We start from the raw sequence: 18025 nt of genomic DNA on the forward strand, positions 1-18025 counted from the left end.
GTTCTAGTTTTTCTGTTTTGCTTTTGTTTTGTACTGTACTGTTAATTATTTGTTGTATAATGCTGCTGGGGCTTTAATTTCCCTTCAGAATCAATAAAGTATTTATCTATCTATACTATACTATATTATATCACTTAATGGTTTCTTACAGAGGTGGAAAGAGTACTAAAATATTGTACTCAAGTAAAAGTACTATTACTTTAAATAATTTTTACTTAAGTACGAGTAAATTTACTAGTCTAAAAACCTACTCAAGTAAAAAGTAACTCATTTAAAATGTACTCAGAGTAAACGTTAGTTACTTTTTAAACAGCGGGGGGGGTGTCTCTCCTGTGTAATGCAAACAGGACCAGTGGATATAAATCACACAATAGTTGTTTTGAATTAAAATATAATAGAAAAAAACATGTTGATACAACATTTAACACATTTAGGGATGTGTCATGTGTCATTTCAGTACAGACCATCCCATAAAACTTTTTCAAACTGTATAACCACTGAAGTTGGCATTAATTTTTTGATTCTATAGACCAGCCTCCTTTTCATCACCGACAAATACCAAACAACAATCATACTGCAAATCTCATAACTCAAAACAAGTCAAGGTTACAAGTGTTGTGACTTTCACTAAATGACCCAAAGAAAACCTTCAAGATGTAAGACAAAACTTTGCCATTCTTTGACATCAGACCATGTTATAGTGATGGGAATTATGGCTCTTTAAAGGGAGCCGGATCTTTTGGCTCCGTTCCTTTTAAAGAGCCTTTCAAAAAATGGCTCTTCGTTCTTTTTTCTACTGGGTACCCAGATATTAATATCAATGATGAACAATCATGCAAATTTTGCTACCTTGCCTTAAATGTAGGCCTGATTCAAACAACACTTAAACGAGAAAAAAAGATTTATTTTAAAAGGAAAAAAAACTACAGGGAAGAGACACACTGTGGTTGCATTGCATTAAGTTTCAGAAAAAATCATCTCTTTTGCAGAGATGTGCCTGTGTTTGTTTCTGCTTTAAAACATACATGCCATGAAAGAATCAGGATGTAAATTTCGACAATAAACAGCTCTGTTTGATTCCCTCTACTGATGCAAAGTGGAATGGGTGGATTACAGCCGATAAGAACTGCCCAGAAATAATAATATATGTAACGGCTCCCAGAGGCGCGACTCGGTTCCTTTCGTTCATTTTAAAGAGCCGTTCAATAGAATCGGATTGTTCGCGAACGACCCATCACTACTATGTTGTCAAATAACGAAACATCAAACTCCAAACATGTTAAACTTTTAAAATCACCCTTCCCTCCCTACTCTGTACCTACAGGGGTTGGACAATGAAACTGAAACACCTGGTTTTAGACCACAATAATTTATTAGTATGGTGTAGGGCCTCCTTTTGCGGCCAATACAGCGTCAATTCGTCTTGGAAGTGACATATACAAGTCCTGCACAGTGGTCAGAGGGATTTTAAGCCATTCTTCTTGCAGGATAGTGGCCAGGTCACTACGTGATGCTGGTGGAGGAAAACGTTTCCTGACTCGCTTCTCCAAAACACCCCAAAGTGGCTCAATAATATTTAGATCTGGTGACTGTGCAGGCCATGGGAGATGTTCAACTTCACTTTCATGTTCATCAAACCAATCTTTCACCAGTCTTGCTGTGTGTATTGGTGCATTGTCATCCTGATACACGGCACCGCCTTCAGGATACAATGTTTGAACCATTGGATGCACATGGTCCTCCAGAATGGTTCGGTAGTCCTTGGCAGTGACGCGCCCATCTAGCACAAGTATTGGGCCAAGGGAATGCCATGATATGGCAGCCCAAACCATCACTGATCCACCCCCATGCTTCACTCTGGGCATGCAACAGTCTGGGTGGTACGCTTCTTTGGGGCTTCTCCACACCGTAACTCTCCCGGATGTGGGGAAAACAGTAAAGGTGGACTCATCAGAGAACAATACATGTTTCACATTGTCCACAGCCCAAGATTTGCGCTCCTTGCACCATTGAAACCGACGTTTGGCATTGGCACGAGTGACCAAAGGTTTGGCTATAGCAGCCCGGCCGTGTATATTGACCCTGTGGAGCTCCCGACGGACAGTTCTGGTGAAAACAGGAGAGTTGAGGTGCACATTTAATTCTGCCGTGATTTGGGCAGCCGTGGTTTTATGTTTTTTGGATACAATCCAGGTTAGCACCCGAACATCCCTTTCAGACAGCTTCCTCTTGCGTCCACAGTTAATCCTGTTGGATGTGGTTTGTCCTTCTTGGTGGTATGCTGACATTACCCTGGATACCGTGGCTCTTGATACATCACAAAGACTTGCTGTCTTGGTCACAGATGCGCCAGCAAGACGTGCACCAACAATTTGTCCTCTTTTGAACTCTGGTATGTCACCCATAATGTTGTGTGCATTGCAATATTTTGAGCAAAACTGTGCTCTTACCCTGCTAATTGAACCTTCACACTCTGCTCTTACTGGTGCAATGTGCAATTAATGAAGATTGGCCACCAGACTGGTCCAATTTAGCCATGAAACCTCCCACACTAAAATGACAGGTGTTTCAGTTTCATTGTCCAACCCCTGTAGATTACAGCTCCTTTATTTTAGCACCAGTTTATTTTCCATCGCAGAATTCACTGCAGCAGTTTCCCAGACGTGATTTTTTTTAGCGTTTATTTTACTCAGTAACGGATGTTATTTAAAATGTAGCGAATTACAATTCTTAATACAAAACATACTTAAGTAAAAGTAAAATTACTAGTTGTAAAATCTACTTTAAAAGTACAAGTACACAAAAAAACTACTCAATTACAGTAACGCGAGTAAATGCAATTCGTTACTTTCCACCTCTGGTTTCTTAGCTGCTACTCACCAAAAAGATCAGCCCTAATCAAGTTTCTTTGGACTGTAGAAGGGTCAACTTGGCATTGCAATAAAGCTGCCAAATGCTAAGCCAGGTCCATGCTTGACTTCTTTTGGCCTCTGGTGCATAATTATGATTTTATGTTTGTCAGTTGTGTGATCTTAGGGATTTTTAATTAAATGAGTGATTGGAAGTTGGTCTTACACATATTAGCCCTTACAAAGACTTGAACAGTCTATAATTTTTATGGAAGGTTTATTTTAACAGAAAGAGACAGAATATCAACAAAAAATCCAGAAAAAAAACATTAAATAAAGGTTATAAATTAATTTGTACTTAATTAAGGGAAATAAGTATTTGATCCCCTACCAACCAGCAAGAATTCTTACCCCCACAGACCGGTTATGTGCCCATGAGGCACACAAATTAGTCCTGTCCCTGTATAAAAGACACCTGTTACAGAATCAGTTTCTTCCATTCAAATCTCTCGACCACCATGGGCAAGACCAAAGAGCTATCAAAAGTCATCAGGAACAAGATTGTAGACCTGCACAAGGCTGGAATGGGCTACAAGACCATCAGCAAGAAGCTTGGTGAGAAAGAGACCACTGTTGGCGCGATAATTCAAAAATGGAAGAAATACAAGATCACAGTTAATCGCCCTCGCTCTGGAGCTCCATGCAAGATCTCACCTCGTGGGGTAAGAATGATTCTGAGAAAGGTGAGGTCAGTCCAGAATTACACGGGAATAGCTTGTCAATGATCTCAAGGGAGCTGGGAGCACAGTCACCAAGAAAACCATTAGTAACACACTTCGCCGTAATGGATTGAGATCCTGCAGTGCCCGCAAAGTCCCTCTGCTCAAGAAGGCTCATGTACAGGCCCGTCTGAAGTTTGCCAGTGAACACCTGAATGATTCAGAGAAAGCTTGGGAGAATGTGATATGGTCAGATGAGACCAAAATTGAGCTCTTTGGCATCAACTCCACTCGCCGTGTTTGGAGGCAGAGAAATGCCCAGTGGGGATGGTGTTCTTGGGGTCATATCCAGCATTTCTCTGCTCCCAGCTCCCTTGAGATCATTGACAAGCTCCTCCCGTGTAATTCTGGGCTGACCTCACCTTTCTCAGAATCATTCTTACCCCACGAGGCGAGATCTTGCATGGAGCTCCAGAGCGAGGGCGATTGACTGTGATCTTGTATTTCTTTCATTTTCGAATTATCGCGCCAACAGTGGTCTCTTTCTCACCAAGCGTCTTGCTGATGGTCTTGTAGCCCATTCCAGCCTTGTGCAGGTCTACAATCTTGTCCCTGACGTCCTTTGATAGCTCTTTGGTCTTGCCCATGGTGGTCGGGAGATTTGAATGGAAGAAACTGATTCTGTGACAGGTGTCTTTTATACAGGGACAGGACTAATTTGTGTGCCTCATGGGCACATAACCGGTCTGTGGGGGTCAGAATTCTTGCTGGTTGCTAGGGGATCAAATACTTATTTCCCTTACTTAAATACAAATTAACTTATAACCTTTATTTAATGTTTTTTTTCTGGATTTTTTGTTGATATTCTGTCTCTCTCTGTTAAAATAAACCTTCCATGAAAATTATAGACTTTGTAAGGGGGTAAACTTACAAAATCAGCAGGGGATCAAATACTTATTTTCCCCACTGTATATCTAATGCTGGCAAGCACATCTGGCACGAATCTGGTGTAATAGACCATAGCAGTCATTTTGACATGAAATTGGACAAATACAGTTGTCTACAATGTGAAAGAAAGAAATTTTGTTTTTAATTTTGTGTACATGTTTACTTTATTATCTGTTAGTGTGTTAATAAAGAGACTGAAAAAAAAATGTATATGTATATATGTGTGTGTGTGTGTGTGTGTGTGTGTGTGTGTGTGTGTGTGTGTGTGTGTGTGTGTGTGTGTGTGTTATTAAATACCTTTTCATGATATTGTCGTGGTCCATACACATTACTGCTTCTTGCAATTATTACTGGAAACTATGTAAATTAAGAAAACAAACTTTAATACAATATATATTTATCAACCCTTACTAAAAAAAATGCACTTAAGTGTGTTTAAAATATACCAAGATTAGTCTAAGTATACTGTAATTAAATTAGCAAATACCTCTTCAAACACGTTACAAATATACTAATCCAATGATTGCAAGTACACTTCTATCATACTTTAAAAAAAAAATTGTAAGTATTTTTTCGATAAACACGTTACTATGAAGTATACTTTTAGTTAAAATTAAGTTTCATTTAATTTAATATACTTCTCAAATACTTGCTTTCAAAACTTAAAGCACACTTTTAACACATTATACAAAGGTTTTACTTAGTAGTATTTTTTAGAAAGTTACTTCATGAAAAGAGTAAAACGTTTTTAAAAATTTTTGTTATATTAAAATATAATAATTTTAAATATATTTCAGTAATTTGTATATTTCACAATTATCATATGAAAATAAATTAATCATATTAAAGAACATATTCAGGTACTGTTATGTATTTTTACTTTACAAGATGCTGTAATTATAGTTGCAAAAAATACTACATAAATATTCATTCGATGTACTTACGGAGCTATATACACTGATCAGCCATAACATTAAAACCACCTCCTTGTTTTAACACTCACTATCCATTTTATAAGCTCCACTTACCATACAGAAGCACTTTGTAGTTCTACAATTACTGACTGTAGTCCATCTATAATACATTACTATAAGGAGACTGTAGCCTAGTTGTTTGTTTGTTTGTAGCCATTAGCTAAATAACTTTTTATATACGTATGTTTTAAACGTTAATCTTTCGCGCGTAGTTGATATAGAGTGTTATTTTGTCTATCGTAAAAAAGCGCTTGTGTTTACGCTTGTTTACTAACGTAAATCCGTGCTTGTGAAAACTTCTGCTACCGGCATCCGAACGAAGCCGGTTTTAGTTTGTATTGTAATTCAGCGCATAAACATATTATTCATCCAGAATTAAAACCGCTTTCTGTCCGCACGAAGCACGTTTGTGTTTGTTTTTGTATTTTAGCGCTTAAACATATTTACTTTGTGGAGAGTTAAAGCCGTTCTGTTCGTAGGAAGCGCGTTCTGTTTATTTGTTTTGTACACCAGCACATAAACACCGTTTTCCTTTAGAGTTACAGCCGGTTTTGTCGGAAACAAAGCGCGTTTGTGTTTGTTTGTTTTTGTAGTTCAGCGCTTAAACATCTTTGTTTTGTGGGGAGTTAAAACCGTTTTCTGTCTGTAGGAACCGCGTTTTGTTTATTTGTTTTGTACATGAGCGCATAAACACCGTTTTCCTTTAGAATTACAGCCGTTTTATCCGAACGAAGCGCGTTTGTGTTGTTTGGTTGTTGGTTTTTGTATTCCAGCTCATCATCGCCTGTTTCGTCTGGAATTAAAGCCGGTTTTCTGTGACTACCAGCAGAAGCGCCGGTGAAACCAACATAAACATCAACTCATCAACTTCAACTCATCTTCTAAAGCTAAGTACATTTCTCTGTTATTATGGCCCCAGCAGGAGCTTTATATCCATGTTCCGAGCGCAACATGTTCAGTTATTCCTTCTCCGTGTTTAGTGATAACTTTATATGTGATAAGTGTAGATTAGTTGTTAGTCTGACGGAGAAGATCTCAGTGTTAGAAGGGCGCATTCGGGCTTTAGAACAGACTACTACTAGTGAGGGCTTAGATTCAGCTGTAGCAGTCCCGAATGCCAGCAGTTCAGGTATAGAACCCCAGACTCCGGGGTTAGAGCCCTCACAGCGGGGCGACTGGGTGACATCTCGGCGACATAGTCGTAGGGCAAAGCACCGACCATCTCAGTTGCACGTGTCCAACAGGTTTTCCCCACTCAGTGAGCCACCCGCTGAGAAGCCTGTTAATGTAAGTGCTCTGGTTATAGGAGATTCTCAGCTCCGACACGTGCGTATTGCAACCCCCATAGAGACACCAGCAACCATAGTCACTTGTATTCCGGGGGCCAGGGCGCCTGACATCAGAGCAAATCTGAAAGTGCTGGCTAATGCTAATCGTAGATTTTCGAAGATTGTTATCCACGTCGGCACTAATGATGTTCGTTTACGGCAGTCTGAGGTTACTAAGAGTAATGTTAAAGAGGTGTGTGAGTTAGCTAGGTCGATGTCTGAGGCAGTAGTGTGCTCTGGCCCCTTACCGATTCGACCCAGTGGCGAAACCTACAGCAGGTTGTTGTCGCTGAACCGCTGGATGTCTAAATGGTGCTCAGAAAACTGCATTGATTTTGTAGATAACTGGTCCACCTTTGAGGGAAGGCCTGGTCTTTTGAAGCGGGATGGTGTCCACCCCACGTGGGAGGGTGCTGCTCGCATTTCTTGCAGCATAGGTGACAGGCTTTACCACCGCGTTAGTGTAGCGGCAGATAGTGTTAAATGACTATCCAGAGCCAAGACCAGGCAGCAGACAAACAGGCCTAACCGACTGTCTGCGAGTCGCCATCGGACGTCACCCGGAATCCTTAGGTCACAAACCATTGAGACTGTGTCTGTTTACCGTGGCAGGTGTAAGCCAAAACAAAATCAAAAAGTATGTCATAATAACTTAATTAAAATTAATCTAAATGAGCATCATGAAAACCCTAGTAAGGCTAAACTAAAGTTAGGACTTCTAAACATCAGGTCACTTACATGCAAAACAGTAATTGTAAATGAAATAATTACAGATAATAGTCTTAGTGCACTTTGTTTAACCGAGACCTGGGCTAGACCTGATAAGTATCTAAGTTTAAATGAAGCATCTCCTCCGGGTTACAGTTATGAACATAAGCCACGTCTTAGCGGTCGTGGTGGAGGAATAGCCACAATTTATGATAAAGACATAGGTCTTACTGTAAAATCATCTCCCATAACAAACTCGTTTGAAGTTCTTATCTCTGACATAACCAATAAATGTTCATCTGATAAAACTAGTATGTTTAAACTGGTTACTGTTTATCGACCTCCTGGTCCTCACTCAGAATTTCTTAACGAATTTGCCAATTTTCTTTCTGGACTAGTCTTATCAACTAAGAAAGCTTTAATTGTTGGTGACTTTAATATTCATTATGAGGATAAGTGTAATCCACTCAAAATTGCGTTTGATTCTATTTTAGAGTCCTTAGGCATCACCCAAAATGTAACAGGACCCACTCACTGCTGTAAACATACCTTAGATTTAATACTTATAGTATAGTATACTATACTATAGTATAGTATAGTATAGTATACCTATAGTATAGTATACCTATAGTATAAACATAGACAACCTGGAAATTGTACCACAGAATGAGTTAATTTCTGATCACTCCCTACTAATATATGAAGTGTCCCTGTCCAATAATATACAGCAACCACATCGTTTTAAATGTAAGCACACTATTACATCTGCAACTGCAGCAGCGTTCATAAACTGCCTACCAGAATTACCAAATATACCAGCATCAGAACCTAAAGAACTAGATCACGCAACTCAAAACCTAGAAACCGTACTGCGCACAACCTTAGATAACGTAGCCCCACTCAAAACTAAACTGATTAGGGAGAAAAAACTTGCTCCTTGGTACAATGACCACACATGTGCACTTAAACAAGCAGCACGGAAATTAGAACGCAAGTGGCGTCACACTACACTGGAGGTGTATAAGATTGCTTGGAAAGATGCTCTAACTGAGTATAAACATGCACTTATAAAAGCTAAATCTTTATATTATTCGTCCCTAATAGAGAAAAATAAAAACAATCCCAGATTCCTTTTCGAGACAGTGTCCAAATTAACTAAAAACGTCAATGAAACTGAATCTAATATACCGCCTGACTGTACCAGCGATGATTTTTTAAAATTCTTTAATGACAAGATAGAAAAAACACGACTTCAGAGTCAAAGTGTGTCACTTGCCAATGTTAAGTATGGACTCACTCCGAGCAGCATTGGTGATAATAGTAACGAGTTAATCCAACTAAATTCCTTTAATCCAATCTCCCAAAATGAACTAACTATGTTGATTAAATCATCGAAGTCATCATCGTGTATACTCGATCCTGTTCCAACTCGTTTACTTAAAGATTTACTCCCAGCTATTGTAGAGCCCCTGCTTACATTAATCAATGCATCCCTTAGCCTTGGGTACATACCTAAATTGTTTAAAAGTGCTGTTATTAAACCCCTGATTAAAAAACCTAATCTTGATCCACATGTACTAGCTAATTATAGGCTAATTTCAAACCTTCCTTTTGTCTCTAAAATATTAGAAAAAGTCGTTTCCAAACAGTTATGCTCTTATTTGAATGAAAATTGTATTCATGAAAAATTTCAATCAGGATTTAGACCCAATCATAGTACCGAAACCGCATTAATTAGAGTAGTTAACGAGTTGTTAATGTCTTCTGATAATGGATGTGTCTCTTTTCTTGTTCTATTAGATCTTAGCGCAGCGTTTGATACGGTCGATCATAACATTTTACTGGAGAGGCTAGAAAATACAGTAGGTGTTAAAGGACTCGCACTCTCTTGGTTTCAATCATATCTGACTGACCGCTCGCAATTTGTTTATGTAAATAATAAATGCTCGGAAACTACAAAAGTAAAGTGTGGTGTTCCACAGGGGTCGGTACTTGGACCGCTATTATTTACACTCTATATGCTTCCACTAGGTGAAATTATTCATAAACATGGCATAAAATTTCACTGCTATGCAGATGACACACAGCTGTATATATCAGCCAAACCAAATGATACTGACACAATCAGTAAAATAGAAGATTGTGTAAACGACATAAAAAACTGGATGTCGTGTAATTTTCTTTTACTTAATTCAGATAAAACTGAGGTTTTACTTGTTGGCTCTAAAGCTGCAAGAGACAAGTTGTCTAACCTGGTGCTAAACCTAAACACTTTCTCTGTTACTCCCAGCCCAGATGTAAAAAACTTGGGTGTCACAATAGATTCAGATCTTTCCTTTGATACACACATTAATAATATTACTAGAGTTGCTTTCTATCATTTGCGTAATATCTCTAAAATAAGAAATATACTATCTGTTAATGACGCTGAAAAACTGATCCATGCGTTTATAACTTCTCAGTTAGATTATTGTAATGCTCTTCTAACTGGATGCTCTGGTAGATCCATAAACAAACTCCAGTTAGTTCAAAATGCAGCAGCTCGAGTGCTAACTAGAACTAAAAAATTTGATCATATCAGTCCTGTTCTATCATCTCTACACTGGCTGCCAGTTAAATTCCGCATTGATTACAAAATACTTTTACTAACCTATAAAGCGCTACATGGTCTGGCTCCACAGTATCTGAGTGAACTTATTAATCACTACAATCCAGCGCGTCCACTTCGTTCACAAGATGCAGGGTTACTTATAGTTCCTAAAATTAAAAAGACCACAGCTGGTGGAAGAGCATTTTCTTACAAAGCTCCACAACTCTGGAATAATCTTCCTGCCTCTATTCGGGATTCGGACACAGTCTCAATGTTTAAGTCTAGACTGAAAACATATTTATTTTCTCAGGCTTTTGATTAGTATAGACAAAGGCGCAGAGCTTGGGGGTTCTTGGTCATAGAAACTTGTGGTGATCAGGGATGTTGGGTTGCTGTCGTTCTGCCTCTCTTGTCCAATCACTCCGGTTTGGGTAGGAGAGGTGGGCGCTGATGTCCTGTGAAAGCCTTCATGACCTTGTTACCTGCTCGCTCTCCCTTTTAGTTATGCTGTAATAATTAGGGTTGCCGGAGTCTAAAACTCTCTGTAAAACTGTTTTACTCAACTAGCATTGTACATTATTAACTACATTCTTTGTTGTTTTACTCCAAAGGCATTCTGATGGAAACCTGTTTACCCGCCGAGGTTAAGGATTAAAGTCGAGACTGCCATTACAACTATGCTGCTCCTGCCGGATGTGACTGGTCTGGAGTAATTGCACCAAGAATGACAAGAAATCACTACAGACATTATTGAAGACTACAGCGAAGAACAACTCTATTATTATTTATCTATTTTTTACCAGTTATAACTTTTAGATAATTTAATTCTGTGTTCGTATGATTTGTGTAAATCGTGTATTTATTTAAAGTATCCTCCTGGCCACCCAAGAAGGATGGGCCCTGCTGAGTCTGGTTCCTCTCAAGGTTTCTTCCTGTAATTTTCAGGGAGTTTTTCCTTGCCACAGTCGCCCTCGGCTTGCTCAACAGGGGTTTTTTGTATCTGTTGGTCCTGGATTTTGTAAAGTTGCTTTGAGACAATGTCTATTGTAAAAAGCGCTATATAAATAAAGTTGACTTGACTTAATGCGAAACATTATTTAACATACCTTTAGTATTACAGATCAAGCTGACTTACTAATTAAAGCATTTTAAAAACATGTAAAAACATTCACTTCAACAACAAGCTGGCATAATTCTTTAAATTTTTAATCATATGAAAAAAAGAATCTTAAGCTCTTATGGTAGGTATTATACACGTGTGATTACAGCGCTCAGGTGGCGCAACGGTAAATCACACGTGTCAGTGTTAGAATCTTGCATCCGCTACCCGGCTTATAACCATCGCAAGACTAATGCAGTTACGACCCCTGTTGGTTGATGGTTAACCCCCCCCCCCCCCCCCCCCCCCCAAAAAAAAAAAACAACAACGAAAAACATCAGAGATCAGTGCGTGTATGATAAATAAATTGCTATGCATCGGGTCTAGAAAGACAGGAAGTGAAAGTGTATTTTTACTCAAAAGTAAATACATTTGAAGTCTATTTTAAAAATATTTTAATGTACTCCAAGTGCACTTGGAATACTTATTAAATGGGCTTTAATTTCACCTTAAGTGTATGTGAAACATGGAGTTAAATACACATGTAGTATACTTAAGTTGAATTAAATATAAATAGTCCCAATTTAGTACAGTTTAGTACACTTAATACAATTAGAGTCAAGCTTCTGTATTTTTTGTACAATTAAAGTAAAATAAGTTATTAGTTTTTGCATTTTAGCACTCTTTAAGTGCACTGATCATTAGTGTGACAACAATACGTTATAGTACATATTAAAGGTTAGTATACTTAAGTCTACTTTTTTCACCAGACAAAACAAAAAAGTATTTATCTATATATAAATACCTTGTGCTCTTTCCAGTATGACATCACAACATTTTCAGCAGCAGCTTTTGATATGGAATATGGATTGGTTGGGTTTTTTGGACTCAACTCATCAAAATCCTGTTGGCAGATTATATATTTAGTTTATAATAGCATATTTCAGACATGCTTATAAATTCCCAAAGACACACTACAAAATCTTTTGTAAAGCCATCCAAATGAGATTTCCAACAGGCTTATGGTAAAGTTTTAACACACATTCTGGAGAAGCCTTGAATAAAAAAAACTGTATGTATGCATGTACAGAATTAAAACCTCAAAATGAACAAAAACTTCAGTCAGTAGCATGGCTAAAAACTATTCTACTAGTAGTAGTGTTGCTACTTTATTAATCAAAAGTCTACCAGGTGGTACAGTGGTAATTTACGCTAGACCACTACCACATGGATACAGGGTTTGAATGCTCAGCAATGAAATTGGCCAGTCAGGCATCTACAACCCCAAATAAGAAAAAGTTGGAACAGTATGAAAAATGCAAATAAAAAACAAAATTAATTGGAGTTTAAACCCAAGATATTTCATGTATTGTCTGGTCAACTTTATGTAAATTGTAAATATGCATTTAATACTGCATTTCAGGCCTGCAATACATTCCAAAAAGGTTGTGACCTTGGCTTTGGATTTGTTGCTGATAATAATCCAAATGCTTCTTTTCGTCTTTGGTCCGGAGCGCACAGCGTCCTATTCTTGGAATACTGATTCATCTGACCACAATACCAGTTGCACCTTGCCCATGTGATTAAATCAGCTATTGATGAATGATTTCTTAATGCAGTGCCATCTGTGCCATCATTTAATTATATTACGCAAATCCCTTCCAATCTTTCTTTAAGAAACATTGTTTATAAACATTTTATCCTTGTTTATAAACATTTCATTTTCTCAAGCATTTGCTCCTCAAAATGTTTTGCTTACAATCACCTGTTGACATCACCTGTTTAAAAATCACATCAGTATTTAGTTTTAACCTCATTACAAGCCCTAAATTGCACCCATCCCAACTTTTTAGGAATGTGTTGCAGGCCTGGATTCAGAAATGTATATTAAAGAATGAAATTCAGTTGACGAGACAAAACATAAATATCTTGGGTTTATGTTGTCTAAAATGAAATAAAAGTCAAAGTAAATGTAAGAAACACCACATATTTGCATTTTTCATAGTGTCATAACTTTTTCGGATTTGGGGTTGTACATAAAGAGATGACTGGCTATGAATGGGGGAGAGCCGAGGCCCCACAATAAATTGATGTCCTGTTGAGGGTGTGTTACTTCTTTGCACCAAATGATTCCAGGAAAACCAGACCCACCGCAACACTGAGCAATACAAAGCAGTGGCACAACATAAAAATGAAATTATTTTTTTTTAAATCAATGCTTCTTGTTCTTGTTATATAAAAAATTTCATTTTTATTTTGTATATATATATATATATATATATATATATATATATATATATATATATATATACACAGTTGTGCTCAAAAGTTTACATACCCTGGCAGAATTTGTGATTTTTTTGGCCATTTCTCTGAGAATATTAATGATAATACAAATAAAATTATTTTATTCATGGTTAGTAGTTGGGTGAAGACATGTATTATCAAACAATTGTGTTTGCCCTTTTTAAATCATAATGACAACAGAAACTACACAAAAATGACCCTGATCAAAAGTTTACATACCCTAGTTCATATTAATACCCTGTATTGCCTCCTTTATCATCAATGACAGCTTGAAGTCTTTTGTGGTAGTTGTGGATGAGACCCTAATTTTCTCAGATGGTAAAGCTGCACATTCTTCTTGGCAAAATGCCTCCAGTTCCTGTAAATTCTTGGGCTGTCTTGCATGAACTGCACAGTTGAGATCTCCCCAAAGCTGCTCCATGATATTGAGGTCAGGGGACTGAGATGGCCACTCCAGAAACTTCACTTTTTTCTGCTGTAGCCAATGACAGGTCAACTTGGCCTTGTGTTTTGAACCATTGTCATGTAGGAGCGTCCAAGTGTGTCCCATGCGCAGCTTCCAGGCTGATGAGTGCAAGTTTTCCTCCAATATTTTCTGATAAAAGACTGCATTCATCTTGCCATCAATTTTGACCAAGTTCCCTGTGCCTGTGTAGCTCAGACATCCCCAAAATATCAGCGATCCACCGTGTTTCACAGTAGGGATGGTGCACTTTTCATCATAGGCTTTGTTGACTCTCCAAATGTAGCATTTATGGTTGTGGCCAAAAAGTTCAATAACTGTTCCAGAAATGTTGAGGTTTGTCTCTGTGCTGTTTAGCATATTGTAAGCGGGCTGCTTTGTGGCATTGGTGTAGTAACGACTTTCTTCTGGCAACTCGAACATGCAGCCCATTTTTCTTCATGTGCCTCCTTATTTTGCATCTACACCACTTTTTTTCAGAGATTATTTGTGGGTTTTTCTTTGCATCCCGAACAATTTTCCTGGCAGTTTTGGCTGAAATTTTTGTTGGTCTACCTGACCTTGGCTTGGTTTAAACAGAATCCCTCATTTTCCACCTTCTTAATTAGAGTTTGAACACTGCTGATTAACATTCTAAATTTTTTGGATATCTTTTCATATCCTTTTCCTGTTTTATAAAGTTCAACTATCTTCTCCTGCGAATCCTTTGATAATTATTTTGCTTTCCCCAAGCTTGTAATCCAACAACATCAGTGGCAGCACTGGATGAAACATGCAGGGGTCTGTCAGGAGCCCATAAACTCACTGACTTTTTATACACACACAGGAATTACAAGCAAACAGATCACAGGTGAGGATTGGTACCTTTAGTAGCCATTTAAACCTGTGTGTGTCAATTTGTGTGTATGTTATCATGCCAAAACTTCCAGGGTATGTAAACTTTTGATCAGGGTAATTTGGGTAGTTTTTGTTGTCATTATGATTTAAAAAGGGCAAACACAATTGTTTGATAATAAATGTCTTCACCCAACCACTAACCATGAATAAAATAAATTTTTGTGTATTATCATTCATATTCTCAGAGAAATGGCCAAAAAAAAATCACAAATTCTTCCAGGGTATGTAAACTTATGAGCACAACTGTATATATATATATATATATATATATATAGAAGAGAGAGAGAGAGAGAGAGAGAGAGAGAGAGAGAGAGAGAGAGAGAGAGAGAGAGACATAAATATATAAATATCAACATTTGTATAATAGAACTGACCTTGTCCAGACTGTCTCCATAAACCTCATCAGTGCTCATATATATGAACTTCTCTACACTACTTTTTAATGCTGCTTGGAGAAGTATACCTGTGCCAGTGGCATTGACATGCATAAACTGGGATGGATACAGGAAGGAATTGTCTAAGGGGTGACACAAAAGTATCATCACCAGTGTCATCACCTTATAGCCATTTTATTAAATATAAAGTTAACTTAAAATTTACAAAATATTACTCACCAACATGTGTCTGAGCAGCACAATGAAAGACAATGTTTATATTTTCAGTAGAAAACAGATTATTAATAAAGTATTGGTCACAGACATCTCCCTGTGGTGAGAAAACATAATATACTGGAAGGCTTGTACATTTTTAAGTATAGTACTACAAGCTGATACATTGTAGTTTTTTTTTTTAAAACAACATGAAGTTAACAGCCTGTGCCAAACTAAAGCAAGAAAAAAAAAATCACACAAAAAACATGAAATGACTTGAAGTCCAGTGTAAAAAAAATTGATTCATAGTGACTAGTAGTGTATTTAGACACACACCCATCAATTACAGAGTGCAAACTGTGAAGTCCAGTGAACAAATTTTTGAAAGATTGTATTTTTGAAGGACATGATAAACAATAATAAAGCAATAAAAATGTATTCTAACAACCCAACTGAGCTATAGAGCCACAGTAACCTAAATAAAAAGTAGTGATGATTGTAGGGGCAGAAAATTTAAAACCACCAAAATCCCTTTAGTTAATTTGTAGGGACGGGAAGCGCAAAATAATTTTTGAAGGGGCTAAGATGTTTAGCTATGTCCCTAATTATTATTGTGAAAGCAGTAACAATAAAATAAATTACATGCCCAATAAGTCATATAGTTTTAATATATGTTCATTTTATGTAGTTTTACAAATTGTGAAAATATTACACTAGATACACCAAGACATACCTGAATAAATTTGTAAGTGCTTGTGTTCTCAAGACGTTTGAGATTCTTCAAACTTGAGCAATAGTCCAGCTGCAACAAATTAGATAAAACTAATTAGATTTAATTGACCATTTCATGTATGTAAATGAAATTTATGTGCAGCCCTATAGTGTGTTTACCCAACAAGGTATTTATTAATAAAATTACACACTTACTGAATCAACATTAATGATTCGCCACAAGGGATATCGTGCAGCCAAAAGCAAAACCAGATGCGACCCACTAATTAAAAAAGAACTTCCATAATTACTTGGCATATCAACAAAAAAAATCATAATTTATTAACAAACGAATAAGCAATTAAATTAAACACGCACATGAAACCAGCACCTCCAGTAACAAGAACAGTCTTACAGTCTGGCTGTAGTTTGCTAACAGCAGTCTGGTTTTCACTTTTGTCTGACATTTTTGCTTGACAAATAACTTTTTTTACATAAAATTATATTATTGTTAACGTATTATAAGGTATTGTAATTTTCTGACTGAAGGTTTAGCTTGCAGTAATCGCTTTATGATGGTTAATCCGCTTTTCTACTTGACAGTCAGCTTCAAGGTACAGTACCAGCCTTACATACAGCAAGATGGAAAGATAGCCCTCAAGTAACGCAGGAGGTCATTATCATGCAATATAGGTAAACGGCGTTTTGTCTTGTTTTATATGTAAGTAAACAGACAGCAAGTTGACGTTGTGAAGTGTTATCAATAATATTTCTCTCTGATGACTGATAACTACATAGACACTCGCTCGAAATAAACAATGCTACATGTAGTCTACTCAGAATTGACACAAAAGTACTTTTCGACTAATTTACACGCTTTACGGCAGTGCTGACACGTACGCTGTTTGTCAACGTCCCTCCTCTACTGTTTTCTCGTTGCCAGAGCGGTAGAGAGAACAGAGTGGCGACACTCCCATAGGGAACCGTTGTAACGGGGGCGGGACATATTTTTGCGCAGCTTCCGGGTTGTGGAGCTCTGAATAGTTCCAAACAACCCATAGAGCCCCATTCATTTCCACTACTTAGCAAGCATTTTCAGCTCTATTTTGCTTTGTTTAAAAAAATAATGAATTTGATGTCATTAATATACTTAATACTGTTATTGTTTAGCATTTGCTCAGCACTAAATGTTACACGTTTATCTTAATTAATAGGTACTGAATTTAGCTTAGTCAGTTAAGCTAAATTAATGACACTAGGTCTTTTCACCTAAAATGAGTTGATTAATCAAGAGTCTTGTTACAGAAATGATAATAAAACATTAGAGCCATTATAAGTCATTATACTTTTACTTTCATTCTTAAGTACATTTGAAGGTAAATACTTTAGTACTTTTACTCAAGTGGAGGTAAAGAGTATGTTTACTTTTATTTCTACTTTTACTGGAGTAATATTTTACCTTGAATATCTCTACTTTAACTCAACTACATGGTTTGTGTACCTTGTCCACCACTTACATTAGACAAAATGAACTTGTGCATATTCATAATGAATTCATTCATGTATTACATGTAAGAATCAATTATTAATTACTCATAAAATAAGACATGAATGAATGCTATTTCATGTACCTGCAGTGCAGGTAAACATTATGAATCCAGCACATGGCTTAGTGTTTAGCCAAAATGATTATTATTATGAATCCTCAGGAAAGTGAAGGGAGATTAGTTTATGCAAAAAACAAAACTTTAATCTCTGTACTGTATATTGTCTCTGCTACTTAATGATATCGCATTATGTAATGTATGCTAATATAATGTACTGTGTTAACAAGAACGACCT

General features: G+C 37.1%; 1 protein-coding gene across 2 annotated transcripts in view; it reads right to left on the reverse strand.

The window, feature by feature from the left end:
• LOC134316996 (dTDP-D-glucose 4,6-dehydratase-like) overlaps window positions 1-17040 on the reverse strand; it is a 66636-nt gene extending 49596 nt beyond the window's left edge. Inside the window, exons 1-7 of one of the 2 annotated variants that reach the window (XM_062997618.1) lie at window positions 16562-17012; window positions 16400-16466; window positions 16206-16274; window positions 15497-15587; window positions 15257-15399; window positions 12021-12119; window positions 4814-4873 (exon numbers count right to left, since the gene is read on the reverse strand). In XM_062997618.1, coding sequence (XP_062853688.1) covers window positions 4814-4873; window positions 12021-12119; window positions 15257-15399; window positions 15497-15587; window positions 16206-16274; window positions 16400-16466; window positions 16562-16650 — 618 coding nt within the window. In that variant the 5' untranslated portion in view covers window positions 16651-17012. Of the gene's footprint in view, window positions 1-4813; window positions 4874-12020; window positions 12120-15256; window positions 15400-15496; window positions 15588-16205; window positions 16275-16399; window positions 16467-16561 lie in introns of both variants that reach the window. The other variant, XM_062997619.1, reaches the window with a different exon arrangement.
• Window positions 17041-18025: the final 985 nt, after the last annotated feature.

Source organism: Trichomycterus rosablanca, chromosome 6 (assembly GCF_030014385.1).
Source record: "Trichomycterus rosablanca isolate fTriRos1 chromosome 6, fTriRos1.hap1, whole genome shotgun sequence".
Lineage (NCBI taxonomy): Eukaryota > Metazoa > Chordata > Actinopteri > Siluriformes > Trichomycteridae > Trichomycterus > Trichomycterus rosablanca.